At 41.8% G+C, this 21625-nt stretch overlaps 1 protein-coding gene across 2 annotated transcripts; it reads right to left on the reverse strand.

The window, feature by feature from the left end:
- Nucleotides 1–714: 714 nt before the first annotated feature.
- ZNF699 (zinc finger protein 699) lies at nucleotides 715–20921 on the reverse strand. Of its 2 annotated transcripts, XR_010131890.1 has the most exons (7): nucleotides 20186–20921; nucleotides 15888–15940; nucleotides 13195–13321; nucleotides 8716–8826; nucleotides 8133–8316; nucleotides 3876–7769; nucleotides 715–2731 (listed from the first exon to the last, which is right to left on the reverse strand). XR_010131890.1 is itself a non-coding variant. In XM_055371575.2 (6 exons), exons 2-6 carry the CDS (start codon nucleotides 15933–15935, stop codon nucleotides 6311–6313), a joined length of 1929 nt encoding a protein of 642 aa, XP_055227550.1. In that variant the 5' UTR covers nucleotides 15936–15940; nucleotides 20186–20921; the 3' UTR covers nucleotides 715–6310. The 2 variants fall into 2 exon arrangements, 1 of the variants encoding a protein (XP_055227550.1); XM_055371575.2 differs by having other exon boundaries at nucleotides 715–7769.
- Nucleotides 20922–21625: the final 704 nt, after the last annotated feature.

The following is a 21625-nucleotide window of genomic DNA, read 5'->3' on the forward strand; positions in this document are numbered from 1 at the left end:
CTTATTCCTTATTTTTTAACACCTTTCAGATTTTTACATATTAGCCAAAAATTTTATGATTGAGGAAGATAACAGAAACACAACTAATTGAGAAGCTTCTCTGGGTACTTTGGGCCTCTTAGAGTGGGGTGCTGGGTTAAGTCTTATCGCATTTCAAAAGACTTAGTGTGGATAGTGAATTTGAAGACAGATCTGACCAGAATACTGTGTCCCATATATCCTGGTAGCAGAACACTTAGATATCTGTACTCATTCATTTTACAAATGTTTGAGTCACTATGAGGTGTCTGTCACCATAAAGGAAAGGAAGCAATCCAGGACTAGTCATAAATTTGAGTTGGAAGTATGGTATCATTTATAAGGGTGGAACAGGTATGATAAGGGTAGCTTGCTAAAGAAAAGTTCTATTTGGGGCATGTTATTTTGAAGATGATTATCAGCCATGCAAATATATGTTTGGAGCTCAGAGGAGGAGTCTGAGCCATGATTTGAATTTGGGAGTTGTTAGCCAATGTGTGTATCAGTTAGCTATTGCTCCAATGTGCTGCCTAACAAATGATCACAAAAATCCCAGAGGCAAAACGTCAGGTATGTTATTTAGCTCACAAATCTGGGAGTTGATCTGCATTGGGCTCCACTGAGCCATTTAGCTACTCTTGTGTCTGTAGCAGTGCCAGAAATGCTAAAGTTAGCAAACCAAACTACACAAGCATGTTTAAAGCCTCTGCTCATATTTTACTGCTTAACGTTCCATTGCCCAAAACAAGTCACATAGCAAAGGGCATGATATACAAGGAGTGAGGAAATGGGGGCATTAATTTTCTAGAATGTGGTAGTGAAAGTCAAAGTACTTGGACCATGGGATGAAACCACCTTCTGAAGGAGAAAGAAAAAAAGGACCTATTGAAAGAAAGGTCACAGCCAGGCATGGTGGCTTACATCTGTAAACCTAGTATTTTGAGAGGCCAAGGTGGGCAGATCACTTGAGCCTAGGAGCTCAAGACTAGCCTGGGCAACATGGTGAAACCCCATCTCTCCAAAAAAAAAAAAAAAAAAAATAGCTGGGTATGGTGGTGTGTGCCTGTAGTCACAGCTATTCAGGAGGCTGAGGCAAGAGGGTCACTTGAGTCCAGGAGGTCGAGGCTGCAGTGAGCTGCGATTTTATACCACCTTTCAGAATAGTTTTCAACTTTTATAAGACAATATAAACCTGATACAAAACAGACAAGTATATTATGATAAAAGAAATCACAGGACAACCTTCTCATTAACATAGACACAGAAATACTTTTTTTAAAGTAACATTGAATCTAGCAAAAATGAAAAGGCTAATAAACCATATCCAAGTGTGGTTTATTCCAGTAATAGATGTTGTTTTACCATATGAAAATCAAGGAATATATAATTCACCTTATTAACAGATTTAAGAATTTTTTTTCCAGACCTCTCAGGATTGACAAGGATTTCTTAAAGACTCTGATAAAGACTCTCTTTATCTAGAGAAGGCACTAGATAAAATCTAATGTCCATTCATGACTTTTACAAAACAATCTTGACAATCCAAGAATAAAACAGAATTCCCTTAATTTGATAAAGGTTATTTATAAAAAACTTCTAGGTAGTATCATACTTAATGGTGAAATATTAAACACATTTCCCTAAGTTCAGAAACAAGGCAAAGATATTCACATTCATTTCTATTCATTACTCTAAAGAAATAAGGCAAGAAAAATAAGCAAAAAATAAAGTTTAGACGTTAGGTAAGACTTTCTTTTATTGATATTAACAGGATTATATATATATAGAAAATCCAAAATCCACAAAGTATTGGAATAAATAATTGAATTTATAAATGTCACCAGCTATAAAGTCAATATACAAAAAGATATTGCAATTCTACGTACTAGCCAAAAACATTGAAAAACAAATTAAAAATACAAAGCAAAATATACTAGAAATAAATTAAACAAATCAAGATTTCTACAATGAAAACTATAAAACACTCTTGAGAAAAGTTAAAGACAACCTAGGTAAATGGACAATTATACCATATTCATCAACTGGAAAACTCGATATTGTAAAGATGTCAATTATCCTCAGGTTATTTTATAAAACCAATGCAATTACAGGCATAGTACCAAAAATTCATTTGTGAAAATTAATCCTGAGATTCCAAAATTAATTTAGGAAACATGGGGAACAGAGAAGGCAAGACAATCTTAAAGAATAAAAAAGTTGTAAGACTTTCACTACCAGATTTCCAAAAATATTACAAAGCAACATAAATTAAGATAGTATGGTATTGATGCAAGAAAAGACAAATGAACCAAGAGGCAGAGATCACCTCAGCAAAGAGGAAACCATGGTCTCTGATAAATCTATATACACACACCTTGATCCTACCTCACACGCTACAAAAAATTATTCAAAGTAGATCACAGACCTACAAAAAAAAACAATATAGAATCTAGAAGGAAACATAGGAGAGTAGATTCATTATCTTGGTCCAGGCAAATAATTCTTAAACAGGTGTCAGATCTCAAGTTGATCTTTATGCTCATTAAAGATTAAGCAGCAATCTTTTTTTTTTTGACACGGAGTCTCACTCTGTTGCCCAGGCTGGAGTGCACTGGCACAATCTTGGCTACCTGCAACTCCATCTCCCGGGTTCAAGTGATTCTCCTGCCCCAGCCTCCTGAGTAGCTGAGATTATAGGCACAGGCCACCACGCCTGGCTAATTTTTTTAGTACAGACAGGGTTTCACCATGTTGGCCAGGCTGGGCTTAAACTCCTGACCTCAGGTGATCCGCCCACCTCGGCCTCCCAAAGTGCTGGGATTATAGGCATGAGCCACTGTGCCTGGCCAAGCAGCAATCTTTAGCAATCTAAACATATGTTAACGGATGACACCTGACCTTTCTAAAATGCTATCTAGGAACTACCTAACCCTGGCTGAGTTCCCAGACTTCACAGTTCCCACTTGCTGCTAAGACCAGCATAACAGCTAACAATATTACCACTGCTTTTAGATCCTACCTGCCCACTCCTTCCTCCTCCCCTCTGCATATATGCCCCAAAACTGCCAGGACTCTATGATTCAGTCAGTGCAGACTCTAATCCAGTTTCTGGATAAGAACAGGCACTAACCCTAAACAAATGAGAGTATTACATTCCCCAGGCCAGTGACTAGAGTACAGTGGGCAAGTGAGCCAATCAGAGCCAATGAGATTCAATTCTGATCATCATATTGGAACCGCTCAAAAAGACAATCACTCTTTTCTCCCTGAGACTTTAAGTTGGGAAGAAAGTAGCCAGAGTTTCTGGGGCCATCTATGAAGAGACAACCTGCTTGGAAGAAACGCTAATGCAGGAGGATGCACAGCCAAGACAGGGAGACAGAATTCAACTAGATAACATTTTTTTAGCCCCAGGATTTAGCCATGTCTGAAGCTCGTTATACCCAAGGACTTTTTAGTAATAAATTATTTAAACCAACAAATTCCCTTTAAAGAGTGAAAAGACAAGACAGAGATTGGGAAATGTTATCTGTAATGTATGCATATATAATATACATATTTTATGTATATATGTAATATATGATACATGGTTTATACATATCTATGCATGTGTACCTAGATATAGATATACATACATACAATAAACGACAAGTAACCAGAAGGAAACCTTTCAATTTTTTTTTTTTAAAGAAAGGAACCATAAGTCTGGGTGCGGTGGCTCACGCCTATAATCCCAGCACTTTGGGAGGCCGAGGTGGGCAGATCACCTGAGGTCAGGAGTTCAAGACCAACCTGGCCAACATGGTGAAACCCCGTCTCTACTAAAAAATACAAAAATTAGCCAGGTGTGGTGGCACACGCTTGTAATCCCAGCTACTCAGGAGGCTGAGACAGGAGAATCACTTGAACCCAGGAAGTGGAGATTGCAGTGAGCAAGATCACGCCACTGCACTCCAACCTGGGCACAAGAGTCCGTCTCAAAAAAAAAAAAAAAAAGAAAAGAAATCATAAATGGATGAAATGTTTCAACAGGTGCCCTCACAAAAAAAAAATCCAAATAGCCAATAAGCACATTGAAAAGTACTCAAAATCATTACACATCAGGTAAATGCACACTGTCTGCTGGATGACTATAATCAGAAAGTGCTGGACAGGTGTGTGAAACAACTGGAACTTTCATGCATTGTTTTGGGGATTATTAGTGGAATCAATATTTTTTGAAAACTGCAATACCTACCAAAACTAAACTTAAAGTCTACCCTATGATTCAGTAAATTCATGCCTGAGCATATAGCACATACCAAGATAAATAAGCCCATACATCTATCAAAAGAACAATTAAAAGTCAAACCACACATTATGTTGAGCAAAAGAAGTCAAAACACATAACTGTATATATTGTATTTTAACATTTAGATTAAAATCAAGAACAAGCACACCAAGTCAATTATAGTAAGAGTCAAAATTGTGGTTGCCCTGTGGAGTAATTATCACTGAGAAAGAGGATGAAGGAACTTCCTAAAGTCTTGGAAATGTTCTGTTTACCAGGACATATACATACATGAAATGTCATTAAGCTGTACACTGAAGATTAGCACCCTTCATGCATGTTAGTATATGTATAATATAATAAAATAAAAAGTGATTATGGGGAAATAGTAGAGTTATACTTTTAAAGAGAAAATATAATAGGAGGGAAATATCACAGTAGTAGATTATACTTTTAAAGGGAAAATATAATACTGTAGCTAAAGGTACCTGAAGCAATTCATCTTCTTACATTAAAAAAAAAAAAGCAGTAAAATCTTTCCTGTTTAAAGGTGTCAAGTATAAATCTTCCTCCATTAAAACAGGATGACACCCTGTGGATGCTTACCTCAATTACCAAGGGTAACTTCCCTCACTCTCCACAGCTCTTGCTTTTGAGACTTGCAAACATATTTTTCCCCATGAATAGCGCGACATGATGCAATTGGACTGTGTAAGAAAGACTGCAACATAAGCAAAATGGCAATGCCAGAGCTTGCTAGAAAATCCAAGAAGCTGTATCTGGTGATAGCTTTAGAGATGCTGCCTTGGAAGACACTGAAGTCAAGCAAGCATTTAATGTTTGGTTTTTTATTTCGTTTTGTTTTGTTTTTGAGAAAGGGTCTCACTCTATCACTCAGGCTGGAGTGCAGTGGCATGATCATAGTTCACTGCAGCCTCAAACACCTGGGCTCAAGTGATCCTCCAGCCTCAGCCCCCTGAGTAGCTGGGACCCACAGGTATGCACCATCACGTCCAACTATAACATTCAGTTTTGAGCAAATATTGATCGATGAGTCCAACAGTCAGAAAAATGAGCTGAAAACTAGAGGTCACCAGGCCTTTATACATCTGTCTCTCTGTCTGATGGCCCCACTAAACATAGCATAACAGCTTTTTCTTCCCTTATGCCTTCCAAATCTCATACAAACTCTTATTTTAGACAAGTCTAACCTAGAACTGGAGAAAAAAGTGATTCTGGGAAACGTAGTTAATGTAACACAATTTTCACACTCAAAACACTGGATCCAATTCCCAGCCACGAGCAAGGACAAAGAATAAAATATAAAAATAGTATATTAAATTAATTTCTGCTGAAATTACTCACTAGACAATAAAAGCTTTTAAGAGTAAAAATTGATCATCTCAGAAACTCTAACGTCTCTTAGTAAAAAAGAATAGGAAGAAAAATATTGAGTGGGCAAGTTCCATTATCTGCCATGTAGACTAAAAACAAAACATCAACAAAAACCAGTGTCAATATTATAACGACTACCCATTTAAAGAACAATGAACATTAATTAGAAACCACTTTTTTAAAAAAGACCACTCCGGCCTATACAGAAAAAATATTTCGTGTCCTCCATGATCCAAAAGATTTTGTAATGGAAATCGTATTTACATCAGAACCAAAATTAAAGCACCTCATACTAAAAAGTATGTGGCTAGAGCTGAAAAGGTAAATTTATCACCTTCAATGTTCCTATCAGAAAACACTGGTAATCAACGAGCCAGCATTCTACTTTAAGGATGAGGCACTGATCTTCATTTCTAGTACAGATTTTCTTATACATAATAAGCAATGTTCATAAAGGCTTTAGCACATGATTTACATACACAGGGTTTCTCTAAAGTGTCCTCAAATCTTCAAAACGATGAGCAACAATTTCCTACTTTCTTACATTCATAGGGTGTCTCCACAGTATGAGATCTCACATGTTGCCTAGGATCTGAAGCTTTGCAGACATTCCCATATTCCTTACATTTATGTGTTTTCTCTAGGGTGAGTTTTTACATGCCTTCGAAAGTAGGCAGGACAAACAAAGGCTTTCCCACATTCCTTACATTCATAGGGTTTCTCTCCAGTGTGGCTTCTCACATGCCTTCGAAAGGATGAGGGACAACTGAAAGCTTTTCCACATTCCAGACATTCAAAGGGTTTCTCTCCAGTGTGCATTCTTGCATGTACAGTAAGGTATGAAGAATGACGAAATGCTTTCCCACATTCCTTACATTCATAGGGTTTTTCCCCAGTGTGCGTTCTCATGTGGATCCTAAGGGCTGAGGGATAAATAAAGGCTTTCCCACATTTCTTACATTCATAGGGTTTCTCTCCAGTGTGAGTTCTGATATGTACTGTAAGGTGGGAGGAACTAATAAAGGCTTTCCCACATTCTTTACATTCATACGGCTTCTCTCCGCTGTGAGTTCTTAGGTGTTCGGTGAGGGATGAGGAACGACTAAAGGTCTTCCCACACTCCTTACATTCATACTGTATCTTTCCAGTGTGATCTCTCACATGTGCTCTAAAGGACGAGGGACAACTAAAGGCCTTCCCACATTCCTTACATTCATAGGGTTTCTCTCGACTTTGATTTTTCACATGTGTATTAAGGGAAGTGGGAAGGTAGAAGGCCTTTCCACATTCCAGACATTCATACGGTTTTTCTCCAGTGTGTTTTCTCATATGGATACTTAAGGAGGAGGGACAATTGTAGGCTTTCCCACATTCCTTACATTTATAGGGTTTCTCTCCAGTATGTGTCCTCACATGTACAGTGAGTTTTGAGGACTCGCTGAAGGCCTTCCCACACTCTTTACATTCATAAGGCTTCTCTCCAGTGTGAATTCTTATATGTATTATAAGGTGAGAGGAAGAGCTAAAGGCCTTCCCACATTCCTTACATTCATATGGCTTATCTCCACTGTGAATTCTTTTGTGTTTGGAGAGTGAGGAGGAACAACTGAAGGCCTTCCCACATTCCTTACATTCATAAGGCTTATCTCCACTATGAATTCTTTTGTGTTCTGTGAGCGATGAGGAACAACTAAAACCTTTCCCACATTCTTTACATTCATAGTTTGTCTTTCCGATGTGAATCTTCATATGTGCCCTAAAGAATGAGGAACAGCTGAAGGCTTTGGTACATTCCTTACATTCATAGGGCTTCTCTTCAGTGGGGGTTTTCATATGCTTCTTGAAACAAGCAAGAAAATGGAAGGCCTTCCCACATTCCTTGCACTGATAGGGTTTGCTTCCAGTATGAGACCTGATGTGACTCTTAAGGGATGAATGATCCATGAAGGCCTTTCCACACTCATGGCATTCACAGGATTTTACTTCAGTATTTCTCTTGAGTGAATCAAGATTTGGAACTTGGCTGAAAGTCTGTCCATCTTGATTTTCTTCATAACATTCATAGATGTTCTCTACCATATGATTTCTTTTAAAAATAAAAGACACATTATTAGTAACAAATTTCTACCAATTTCAGTGAATGTATATGTTTTCTGCCCTTCTGTCAAGTTATAAGCTGAAAGTTTTCACAGAGGGCTCTACCACAGCCAATACTGTCACCGAGTTATTGACTCACGGGATTTTTCTGATAATTGTTTACAACTGAAGTATGTGTCAAACATTCAAAATCCCGGTCTCATTTGTGGAAAAAATTAACTCATGAAAATTCTTTCTCAAACCACAATCTTTGATCTAGGCTTATTTATATATACATATTTCTTAAATTTCATGGCTTTAATTTTAAGATTCTCTCCTGAGGCACTTTCTCTTTCTCACGAATGGCACTCACCTCAAATGTCTCTCATGGCTTTTGTTCTGATAATCAATACCACAGGACTCCTGGTTTTCATGTAAACTGGAGAACCAGGAATCATTCCTTTTGAATCTTACTATTTTCTGTTCATTGGATATTTTTTCTCCACAAATATCTTGTGAAGCAACTGATTCATTAGTTTTAAGTTGAGCCTCAAAACCTGAAACAAAAAAAGTGAAAGCTTCCGTGAGCCAAGGACTTTTAGCAGAGTGACTATTTCAGGACTTTGGTATTAATAGGCACAAGGGTCAAAATGGTAAGCAATTAACTAAGAAATAATTTTATGAAGATTGAAACTAACATAACTAATATAGTATTAGGAGAACAAAACAGAAATTGGATAAAATGCACATGACCAAATGCCAACTTACAAAGAGGAAACGTGGAAGGTCTTTGCCAAGAACAAGGAAAATGCGAGAGGACTGATAAAAAGTCAAAACAGTCATCTGAGCTATCTGTGGAAGATGAGCTTCCTCATATAAAACAAAGTTTGTTTTTGTTTTTTACTTTAAGTTTATTTTTTCCCCCAACGAAAACAGTTTCTCCCAAGAGTTCTTGCCTTCCTGGTGCTCTCCCATAAAGATGCCCTGGATAAGTTCTCTCTTCACTGTCTGCAGGTCCTCCTCTTGTTCCCACTGGGAGATCAGATGGGGTGTGTGTAGCGGATACCCTGCACAAGCAGAAAGGCATATCACGAGGGAAAATAATGAAGAATCACTAACATTTCCATGAAACAGAAACAAAACTTTAGTCTTCTGATATTCCAAAAATGGACAACTGTGAGTTTAACTGCAACAAAATGTCAAATTTATTTATTTATTTTTTTTAAAAAAGGAGAGGTGGCAGGTTGGGTGCGGTGGCTCACGCCTGTAATCCCAGCACTTTGGGAGGCCGAGGCAGGCAGATCACGAGGTCAGGGGTTCGAGACCAGCCTGGCCAACATGGTGAAACCCTGTCTCTACTAAAAATACAAAAATTAGCAGGGTGTGGTGGAGCACACCTGTAATCCAAGCTACTCAGGAGTCTGAGGCAGGAGAATTGCTTGAACCCGGGAGGCGGAGGTTGCAGTGAGCCGAGATCGTGCCACTGCACTCCCGCCCGGGCGACAGAGCGAGACTCTATCTCAAAAAAAAAAAAGGAGAGGTGGCAGGAGGAAGCAGCTTCTGACATACAGAACTGATCTAATGTTCACACCTAAACCTCAATATCATTACAAGCTGGTCAGACAGTCACAACCAGGACATTTTGTTCTCCTATAGAATATAAATAATCTCACAAAATACTAATCTTGGATAAAGTTACTCTGAAATCATGATAAAATGAAACAAAACAAGGTTACCTCATAATTTTGTCTAAAGACTTTATGCCACCCACAACATACTCAATAATAGAGTATTATTGAATAATACTGTCAGCAACCAGCAATACTATCCACTTTCTGTCAGCAACCAATCTAAAATGACTGCCTGTGTCACTAGGCTGAACAACGTCCCCTCAAAATTTATGTTCAAATGGATCAATGGAAAAGCACAGTGGGTTCAGAAACAGAGCCACACCGATACAGTCAGCTGACCTTGACAAAATAGCAAAGGCAATACAATGGAGAAAAGCTAAGTCTTTCCCACAATTGGTACTGGAACAACTGGACATCCACAAGCAAAAAAATAAATCTAGACACAGGCCTTAGACCCTTCACAAAAGTTAACGCAAAATGGGTCACAGACCTTACTGTAAAATGCAAAGCCAGAAAACTCCTAGAAGATAACAGGAGAAAAATCTAAATGACCTTCTGTTTGGCAATGACATTTTAAATTTTTTTTTTTTTTTTTGAGACGGAGTCTCGCTCTGTCGCCCAGGCTGGAGTGCAGTGCCACAATCTCAGCTCACTGCAAGCTCTGCCTCCTGGGTTCACACCGTTCTCCTGCCTCAGCCTCCTGAGTAGCTGGGACCACAGGTGCCTGCCACCACACTTGGCTAATTTTTTGTATTTTTAGTAGAGACGGGGTTACACCGTGTTAGCCAGGATGGTCTCGATCTCCTGACCTCGTGATTCACCCGCCTCAGCCTCCCAAAGTGCTGGGATTACAGGCGTGAGCCACCATGCCTGGCCTGACATTTTTAATTTTTTTTTTAAGAGACAGGGTCTCACTTTATCACCCAGGCTGTAGTAGTGGTGTGATCATAGCTCACTGCAGCCTCAAACTCCTGGACTCAAGTGATCCTCCAGCCTCCACCTCCCAAGTAACTGGGACTACCAGCGCGTGCCCCCCACACCCTGGCAATGATATTTTAGATAATAATGCTAAAGCATGATCCATAAAACAAAGAATCAATAATTGAACTTCATTAACATTAAAAATTTCTGCCCTCTGAAAGACAATGTCAAGAGAATGGAAAGATAAGCCACAGCCTGGGAGAAAATATTTGCAAAAAACATATCTGAGAAGGAACTGTTATCAAAAATATACAAAGACTGTAGCAGATATCATACAGAAAAAAACAAACAAAATATTCAAAGAACTCTTAAAACTCAACAATGTTTAAAAAAAAAAGACAAAAAAATGAGCCAAAGACCTTTACAGACACCTCACCAAAGAACATATACAGGTGGCAAATAAGCATATGAAAAGATGCTCAACATCATAAGTCATCAGGGAAATGCAAATTAAAACAAGGCACCACTACACACCTGTTAGAATGGCCAAAATCCTGAACATTCACAACAACAAATACTGGTGAGGATGAGGAGCAACAGGAACTCTCATTCATTGCTGGCTGGAATGCTCACTCTGTCGCCCAGGCTGGAGTGCAGTGGTGTGATCTCAGCTCACTGCAAGCTCTGCCTCCCAGGTTCACACCATTCTCCTGCCTCAGCCTCCCGAGTAGCTGGGACTACAGGTGCCCGCCAACACGCCCGGCTAATTTTTTGTATTTTTAGTACAGATGGAGTTTCACCCTGTTAGCCAGGATGGTCTCGATCTCCTGACCTCGTGATCCACCCACCTCGGCCTCCCAAAGTGCTAGGATTACAGGCATGAGCCACCGCGCCCGGCCGGCAGTTTCTTATAAAATTAAACATCCTCTTACCATAAAATCCAGCAACTGAATTGCACTCCTTTTACCCAAAGGAGTTGAAAACTTAAGTCCACATAAAAACCTGCACACCAATGTTCATAGTAGCTTTATTTGTAACTGCCAAAACGTGTAAGCAACCAAGAAGTCCTTCAGTAGGTGAATGGATAAACCGTGGTACATCCAGACAATAGAATATTAGTCAGAGGTACAAAGAAATGAGCTCTCAAGCTATGAAAAGACATGGAGGAATCTTAAATGTATATTGCTAAGTGAACGAAGCCAATCTGAAAAGGCTACATACTGCATGATTCCAACTATATGACATTTTGCAGAAGGCGACTTCATTATGGAGACAGAAAGATCAGTAGTTGCCAAGATTTAAGAGGGAGGGAAGGAGGGATGAATTGATAGAGCACACAGGATTTTTACAGCAGTGAAACTATTCTGTATGATATTATAATGGTGGATACGTGTCATTATATATTCTTCCAAACTCATAGAATGTACAATACCAAGAGTGAACCCTAATGTAAATGATGGACTCTGGGCAATGATGACGTGTCAATGTAGCTTCATCAGTTATAACAAATTTACCACTCTGGTGGGGGATGTTGTTATTAGAGGAGGCTATGCATGTGGGAGCCAGAGGTTATATGGGAAATCGCTGTACCTTCCACTCAATTCAGCTGTGAACCTAAAATTGCTCTAAAAATAATAATAAAGCCTACAAAAAAAAAAAAAAAAGAGAGAGAAGTCCACCCAGAACCTCAAAATGTTACCTTATTTAGAAATAGGGTCTTTACAGATATAATCAAGACAAGGTTATACTAGATTAGGATGGGCCCTAAATCCAATGACTGGTGTCCTTATAAGGAGACAGAGACTTAGACACACAGGCAAGAAGAAGGCAGAGAATGGAATGATGCATCTGTAAGTCAAGGAATGCCAATGATTGCCAGCAATCACCAGAAGCCAGGAAGAGAAAAGGGAGTCTTTCCCCCAGAGCCTTCAGAGAGAACATGGCCCTGCTGATCCCTTGATTTCAGATACCCAGCCTCCAGAAATGCTGTGAAGGAAAAAATTTCCGTTGTTTTTAGCCACCAGTGTGTGATACTCTGCTACAGAAGGTCTAGGAAACTAATACAGCCTGCTTCCATAGACCCATCCCCAAATCACTCAACTGAAGCACAAATCCTGTAATAGGTCTTTTCTAACACCATCTTACTAGGACATGTAAGAGGCATGTATTCTTGCTTGCTGCACTGCAAAATAAACCCAACTTGTTTAACTATAGGTGTGTTCTGGTAGTCTTTGGGTAAAGGACACAGATAGCAGTAAAATCCTCAAAATGTCCAAACTACAAACCTCCTCCCTGTGTCCTATAGTGATTGCTGAGGTTTATACCCACACTTTCGATACTTAATAAACCTCAAGGCTTTCAACCATGAAAAAAAGCATCAGTTCAATATACAGATGTTTATTTTCTTTTTTCTTTTTTTTTTTTTGAGATGGAGTTTCACTCTTGTTGCCCAGGCTGGAGTGCAATGGAGCGATCTTGGCTCACCGTAACCTCCACCTCCTGGGTTCAAGCGATTCTCCTGCCTCAGCCTCCCAAGTAGCTGGGATTACAAGCATGCACCACCACGCCTGGCTTATTTTGTATTTTTAGTAGAGACGGGGTTTCTCCATGTTGGTCAGGCTGGTATCGAACTCCTGACCTCAGGTGATCCACCCGCCTTAGCCTCCCAAAATGCTGGGATTACAGGCATGAGCACTGCGCCTGGCCCAGGTGTTTATTTTCATAGCAGAGCCACTAGACTGTAAGTTCCTTGGGGTCAGTGACCATATCTGTCTTACTTACCAATGTCTTCCCATTCCTCAGCCCAAATCCTAGAATAAAGTCAATTTAGTGAGATAAAATAACTTTCTAAACAACTACATGAAAGAATCTTGCCATTCTTACCTAGTGAGGCCAGGTTCTGGAAGTTTTCCAGCATCACATCTCTGTAGAGGTTCCTCTGAGCAAGATCCAGCAAAGCCCATTCCTCCTGGGTAAAGTCCACAGCCACATCCTCAAAGACTACTGAGTCCTAAAACATACCACAAATTCTGTTCAGAAAGGTACAATTCCTCCAATGTGTACAAGAGGATAGATGAGGCTCACAACATCGAGGAAATGAGAGTCAATTCATAGGAAGTTCAGAAGATCCCAGCATCTACTCTAGGGCTCAGTCAACAAATCTCTCTCTCTTTCTATCCACACATAATTCATCACTGATCAAATCCTGGCTTATAGATTTAATACGTCTAAAACACTAAATTGCCAGGCAAATTGGTTCAAGCCTATAATCCCAGCACTTTGGGGGGCCAAAGCAGGAGGACTACTTGAGCCCAGGAGTTCAAGACCAGCCTAGGCAACAGAACATAGTGAGAATCAGTCTCTACTAAAATTTTTTTAAAAATAGCTGGGCGTGGTGGCATGTGCCTATGGTGGCAGCTACTCCGGAGGCTGAGGTGGGTGGGAGGATTGCTTGAGCCACAAGGTTGAGGCTGCAGTGAGCACAACCATGCCACTGCACTCTAGCCTGGACAAAAACAAAAACAAAAACAAAAAAAACATTAAATTTATCTCCCCACAATCTGATGCCAATGAGCTAGGAAAAAACAAAGTGTTTTTCCTACCCTCTTACATAGTCACATTCAATACTGTACAGAACACTTCTGACACCAGATGTGTGGGGGATATTTTCCACAAACACCAAGCAATTCCCCAGTGGACACCAGCTGGGTATCCTACAATTTGCTTCTGATACTATCTACCTGGAGATTCCACAGGTTGGAGATTCCACAGGAGGTCCCACTAAAGTGCCTCCCACTTCAGATGCCAATCCCAAGTTAAAAGGCTGTCAATTATACTTCTGACTGGCTAAAATCAGGGCTCCTACTACCCTCTCCTTGAGTTTGATTAATTTGCTGGAACAACTCACAGAACTCAGGGAAACATGTTTACTGGTTTATCACCAAGGTTATTACGAAGTACACAGATAAAATAGCCAGATGAAGAGATGGACAGGCCAAGGTATGCTGGGAAGGGGCGCAGAGATTCCATGCCCTCTCCTGGCATGCCACCCTCTGGGAACCACCACACGTCCAGCTATCCACGAGCTCCTCAAGCCAGTCCTTTGGGTTTTTAAGGAGGCTCCATCACAGGCATGGCTGATTTAAGTCCCAATCCCCTGATCTTGCCTGGGTCTTTCTGAACCAGCCCCCATTCTGAATCTCTCTAGGGGCTTCCAGACACCAACCATCTCATGAGCACACAAAAGACCCTCTTATTGCTCCAGAGATTACAAGCGTTTTTAGGAACTCTGTCCTAGGAAATAGGATGAAAACCAAATTGTTTTCTTTTTTTTTTTTTTTTTGAGATGGGGTCTCGCTCTGTCGCCCAGGCTGGAGTGCAGTGGCACGATCTCGGCTCATTGCAACCTCCACCTCCCTGGTTCAAGCAATTCCCCTGCCTCAGCCTCCCGAGTAGCTGGGATTACAGGCACGTGCTACCATGCCCAGCTACTTTTTTTTGTATTTTTAGTAGAGACAGTGTTTCACCATGTTGGCCAGACTGGTCTCGAACTCCTGACCTCAGGCAATCTGCCCACGTTGGCCTCCCAAAGTGCTGGGATTGCAGGCGTGAGCCACCGCGCCCAGCCCCAAATATGTATTTCACAATATCATAGATGGTGACCAATGCCAGTCTTATGATGGCCTAGAAAAGTCCAGAACATATTGAAGAAATGAGAGAAATGCTCTGGAAATGAAATAATTTCCACATTGACATCATCGATTCCTTATTACAGAAATAACTTCGCCTGTTACTTTATTCCCACCATAGAAATCACTACAACATTAAACACAGGGTGAAATCTAGATGGGATTTTAATGAATAAAAATACACGGAGAGAAAAGCAGCCTTTCATTTTTTTCCCCCCTCACAAAACTGAGAGGCCCAGGAGACTGCATAAGCACAATTTTGAAGCCAGGCCCACAGCTGGTCATACTTCCTTGTATTCTAGGCCAGTGGTCAGCAAACTATGGCACATGGACTATATCCAAGCTGCCACTTGAATGCATAAATACAGTTTTATTGGAACACAATAAAATGTGTTTATGTACTGTCTATGGCTGCTTTTGCACCAAAATGGCAGAGTTGAATTGCAATAGAAACACTACGGCCAGCCGGGCACAGTGGCTCATGCCTGTAATCCCAGCACTTTGGGAGGCCAAGGCGGGCAGATCACGAGGTCAGGAGATCGAGACCATCCTGGCCAACATGGTGAAACCCCATCTCTATTAAAAATACAAAGTTAGCCGAGAGTGGTGGTGCATGCCTGTAGTCCCAGCCACTCGGGAGGCTGAGGCAGGAGAATCGGTTGAACCAGGGAGTCAAAGGCTACAGTGAGCCAAGATGGTGCCACTGCACTCCAGCCTGGCGACAGAGCAAGACTCTGTCTCAAAAAAAAAAAAAAAACTATAGTCTTCAGTGCCTAAAATACTATGTGGTCCAATACAGAAAGAGATTGCTGGCTTGTGCCCTAAAACACTGAGGGAGACCTGGTGCAATGGAAATATTCTTTTGGACAATTATCACCTTTTACTTACCTGTATCCTATTTTTCTGTAACTCAGCAGTTTTTCTTTCTTCCTCCATGTCACCTTCATGAAGAAAAGCAGGATATTGAGAAGTTAGAATTAAAAAAGGTGACATGAGAATCCAGACCTCCCCAAAATTCCCACACTCACGAGCCTGGGTGTTGCAGCCCATCAATTATAAGTAGCAACTCCCCTCAAAACACACACACACACACACACACACACACACACACACACGCACACCCAAGACACCCAAGTAAATATACCCTGCTCTTGTGGGAAAGTGGAACAACCTTATGTCCCCCTAGAGATACAAAACAGTGCTCTGGTCCTTGTTGATCATAAAGAAGAGGTTAAGAGTGCTATTTTGTAAGTTAACTGAAGACTAGAAAAGTCTGGCTGTCAATCTGCCCATGATAACAAAAAGTATAAAATGTATCAGGGAGTATCTTCCAAAACATGAATAAACACTCCCCATCTCAAATTCAAGAAAGCACTGATTTATATGCCAGGCTTCTGGGAGTTCCACTCCCGATATTTCTTACTTCTGCACCCCTTGGCTGGCTGACAGGCTTTGCTGCTCAGCCCTAGACCACTGCCCCTGCCCCCATGAGCTGCAGGGTTCCCCAAAACCTGAGAAAGAGCATCAGCCTATTTTTTTTTTTTGAGACAGAGTCTTGCTCTGTCACCCAGGCTGGAGTGCAGTGGTGTGATCTCAGCTCACTGCAACCTCCACCTCCCGGGTTCATGCCATTCTCCTGCCTCAGCCTCCCCAGTAGCTGGGATTACAGGTGCACACCACCATGCCTGGCTAATTTTTCTGTGTTTTTAGTAGGGACAGTGTTTCACCATGTTAGCCAGGATGGTGTCGATCTCCTGACCGTGATCTGCCTGCCTCGGCCTCCCAAAGTGCTGGGATTACAGGCGTGAGCCACCGCGCCTGGCCAAGCATCAGCCTATTGAATTCCATATGCTGGAGGCAGAGAAGGCCGCTATGCTGTGACACACATGCTAAATTTGCCTGCACAGTAGAGTAGTAGCAGAATAAGAATACTTGGCCAAGCACAGTGGCTCACGCCTGTAATCGCAGCACTTTGGGAGGCCGAGGTGGATGGATCACGAGGTCAGGAGTTCAAAACCAGCCTAACCAATATGGTGAAACCCCTCCTTTACTAAAAATACAAAAATTAGCCGGGCGTGGTGGCGCACGCCTGTAATCCCAGCTACTCAGGAGGCTGAGGCAGGAGAATCGCTTGAACCTGGGAGGCGGAGGTTGCAGCAAGCCGAGATTGCGCCACTGTACTCCAGCCTGGGAGACAGAGCGAGACTCCATCTCAAAAAAAAAAAAAAAAAAAAACACTTGACCTGTGTCAGCCCTGATGTGGTATCTGCAGTGCTGTTTCACAAATTTCAAACAACTACACGTTAACAGTTACTTCCACTGCAGTGGAACAAGTAGCATTTTAAAAAGCCAATAAAAAACTGTAACATTCTTCGCTGTATTAGTAACAATATATGCCATCTGGACAACCCTGATGTGAGAATGACTTTGCAAAGAAATGGCCACATGTTAGAATATTTCTCACAGAAGCTCTGCAAATCAAATATTATTACAACCAGTTTAGAATTATCTTAGAATGAGTCAATTAACCACATCTTCAATATTACCCAATTAGACAGCTGCTGAGGCAGGGTATGAATGCAGGCCTATTTGTCTTCAAAACCCAAACACCCAGTGAGTACATTTTTGAACACATACCTTAAGTTTTAATTGTTTTTAAGCCCCTTATTCCCTAGTTTTACCAGGATTTAGCCTAGAACCCTATTGGGCACTACAGAGAGTGGACAAATGAAGCATTCTAATCAAATATGCTGGGCGTGGTAGCTCATGCTTGTAATCCCAGCACTTTGGGAGACCAAGGTCGGGGGATCACATGAGGTCAGGAGTTCAAGACCAGCCTGGCCAAAATGGCGAAACCCTGTCTCTACTAAAACTACAAAAATTAGCCGGGCATGGTGGCGCACAGCTGTAGTCCCAGCTACTCAGGAGGCTGAGGCAGGAGAATTGTGTGAACTCAGGAGGCGGAGGTTGCAGTAAGCCGAAATCACACCACTGCACTCCAGCCTGGGCGGCAGAGCCAGACTCTGTCTCAAAATAAATAAAATAAATAAATAATCAAATATGTTATCTTTGAGCTCCTTTTCCTAAGGCCTATGTCTTGGGCAACGATGCTTCCCTTATAGCCCTTACCTCCTTCGTTTCATATTTATTTAGGTGACATTTATCCTGACCCTACTACATGAAGTCACAAGGAATAAGGCATAGAAAAATAAACAAGAAAAATCCTGAAGCAAATGAATGTTATAATATTTTGGGTAAGACACTAAGTAAACAAAATACATCAGGTAGCGATACATGCTATATAAAAAATGTAGCACATTATAGGGATAAGGAGACACGTAACATATTTATCTTTAGCAAGTCAGGACAGGTAATGTGGCAGGGTAGAAGCAGAAAATTAAAATAACTGTTTCAGATCATGTTGGAATTTCAGAGGGTTTAGTATATCTATTATATATTTATAAGCATTATCAACTCCTAGAGGAAAAAAAAATCAGTACTGGCCAGGCACGGTGGCTCACACCTGTAATCCCAGCACTTTGGGAGGCCAAGGTGGGTGGATCACAAGGTCAGGAGTTCAAGACCAGCCTGGCCAAGATGGTGAAACCCATCTCTACTAAAAATACAAAAAAATTAGCTGGGCATGGTGGCAGGTGCCTGTAATCCCCACTACTTGGGAGGCTGAGGCAGAGAATTGTTTGAACCCAGGAGGCAGAGGTTGCAGTGAGCCAAGATCGCGCCACTGCACTCCAGCCTGGGAGACACAGCGAGACTCTGTCTCAAAAAAAAAGAAAAAAAAAAATCGGTATTAATAGGCTAGACTATTGATATATAAAGTTGAATAAAGACCAGCATAAAAGTTTAGAAAGAAAATAGAAAATAATATTTTTTAAAACATAGTAAACAGAATCAGAAAAGATAAAAAAGCATCCTTTGCAAAAAGAAAAACTAATGAAACTGACAAACTCAGCTTTTTAAAAAAAAATTTTTATTTAATTTATTGTTTAAGACAGACTCTTTATGTTCCCAGGTTGATCTCATTTCCTAGGCTCAAGCGATCCATCTGCCTTAGCTTCCCACCAGCTGGGACTACAGATGTGCACCATCGCAGCCAGCAACAGACTCAGCAATTTTAAGAGCAACAGGGCATAAACAACAACAACAAAAAAAATTATGAACAAGAATGAATCATAATTACAGATATCATAAGGAGAATATAGAAAAAATTTAAGGAATAAATATGAAGATGCACAGGTAATTAATGAATTTCTAGAAAGTAGTACAACTTTCCAGCAGTGATCTAAAACCTGATTACACCCAGTAATCAAAGAAAAAAAAATCAGCGGTTTAAAACACGGTCAGGCCGGGTGCAGTGGCTCATGCCTGTAATTCCAGCACTTTGGGAGGCGGAGAGCCCATGAGTTCGAGACCTGCCCGGGCAACAGAGCGAGACTCCTATTTTCTAAAAAGAAATAGGAATAAAGAAAGGAAAAAAACCTACAAACACCTACAGCAAACATCCTATTTAATGGTGAAATGATAGAATAATTCCCTCTGGAATCAGAAACAAGACAAGGATGTAAATTACATGCTATTCTGTCGGACATTGTACTGGAGGTCCTGGCAAGTGCAGTAAAGAAATGAAAAGAAATGGAAACTGCAAGGAATAAAAAGGGAAAAGATTGAAACTGACAGATGACCAAATTTTCTGTGTGAAATTTAACCAATCTATAGATAAATGATTCAAATGCATCATTAATGACAAAATGCATCAGTTCACTTTCACTTGAATATAATGTATCAAACTGATGTCCACAGGCAGAATATAATATCCAGAGACCAAATACTATCTTTTTGTTTTTTTGAGACAGGGTCTCGCTCTGTTGCCCAGGCTGGAGTGCAGTGATGGGATCTCAGTTCACTGCAGCCTCTGCCTCCCGAGTAGCTGGGAACACAGGAGCGCACCTTTTATTTTACTTTTTTTTTTTTTTTTTTGGTAGAGACGGGATCTTGCTATGTTGCCCAGGCTGGCCTCAAACTCCTGGGCTCAAGCGATCCGCCCGCCTCGGCCGCCCAAAGTGCTGGGATTACAGGCGTGAACCACCGCGCTTGGCCCAAACACTACCTAATGCATAAAGAGGGGACAGGAGGGGACCGAGCGGAGGCAAATGTCACCCCGTGCTCACCCGACACGCCGCGATCCACAGATCAGCTCACAGAGGAGGCTGAGGCGCTTGTCCTTGAGACCCGAATGGCAGAGATGCTCTTCTTTTCTGGAAAGAGAGCAAAGGATGCTTTCGGAGGCTGATGAACTACGACATTGGTTCTCCAACTCTCGCCTGCATCAGAATCACCCCGATTTCTGTACCCAGACCAGAGTTCCCGATTCAGTGAGTTTGGGACCAGCCGCGGCCACAGGGGCAGCTGACCCGGGCTCTCTGAGGAGGCGCCGCGGCGGCGGGAGGCCCCGGGCGCGGGGTCCGGACAGGGAGTGGCGGGGAGGCAGCCCTTAGACCGCCGATCCCCAAACCCAGCCCTCGGTCTCCCGCGGACCCGACCCGGAGCAGGCGGGGCGGGGCGGGGCAGGGCAGGACAGGAAGCGGACGGAGGCAAAAATGTTCCTCAGACGCGGGCGGAGGCGTAGGGTGACGCGGCTGTCGACTCGCGCATGCGCAGAAGCACACTTCTGACTCCTCTTTCAGCGCTGCAAATGGCGTATGGGGCGGGGCCTGGGAAGCGGGACTTGAGGTGAAGGGGGTGGAGCGGGATGCGAAGGAGCGCCAAGGCTGGTTCCAGCCGCAAGTGGATGAGAAATCCTAGTTTCTTCATGATTTGGAGTAAACAGAGAAGAAACAGAACCCTGGACTGGACTTGCATGACTCGACCTGAGGGGCGGAACTGGGGCTAGACCTAGGGGCGTGGCCTTTTAAATACTCCAAGGGGCGGGGCTAAAGGTGGACCCAGATTGGGAGCGGGGCTTGGTTGAAATTCCTAGGGAGCGGAGACGAGGGCTGGGGGGGCTTAAGTGACAAGGCCTAGGGATGGGGCCAAGGCTAGGGCTTCCCATCCAGGTTCTCAGCTACCACGGATACAGGATGCTCATCGATCGGGGTTCTACCTATCCTCCACGTTGCTACAGCCCTGTACACAGGACACATATATTTGCAGCTCTAATAGGAAACAGACTCTCCTTTACACTCACTCAGTCCTTTTGGGCCTTTTAGTTTTCCCTTTCATTGTTGTATTGATAACTTCTCCTGTAGAGGGAAGCCATTGATAATTATTTAAATAGAAACTTTTTCCCGGAAACTTGCTGAATTCTGATAGCTGTCAGTTTATTATTTGAACCATCAAATATAAATATTTTCTCTGCATATTTTCATTGTTTTAATGTGTATAACTCATTTCTTTTTCTTTATGTGAGGCAATGTCTCACTCTATCGCCTAGGCTGGAGTGCAGTGGCGCGCCATGGCTCATTGCAGCCTTGACTACCCCAGCTCAAGTGATTGTCCCATCTCAGCCCCCCAAGTAGCTGAGAATACAGTCGCGTACCACCCCACCCAGCTATTTTCTGTATTTTTTGTAGAGATGGGATTGCACTATGTTGCTGAAGCTGGTCTCAAAC

The sequence above is a fragment of the Gorilla gorilla genome, chromosome 20 (genome assembly GCF_029281585.2).
Source record: "Gorilla gorilla gorilla isolate KB3781 chromosome 20, NHGRI_mGorGor1-v2.1_pri, whole genome shotgun sequence".
Classification (NCBI taxonomy): domain Eukaryota; kingdom Metazoa; phylum Chordata; class Mammalia; order Primates; family Hominidae; genus Gorilla; species Gorilla gorilla.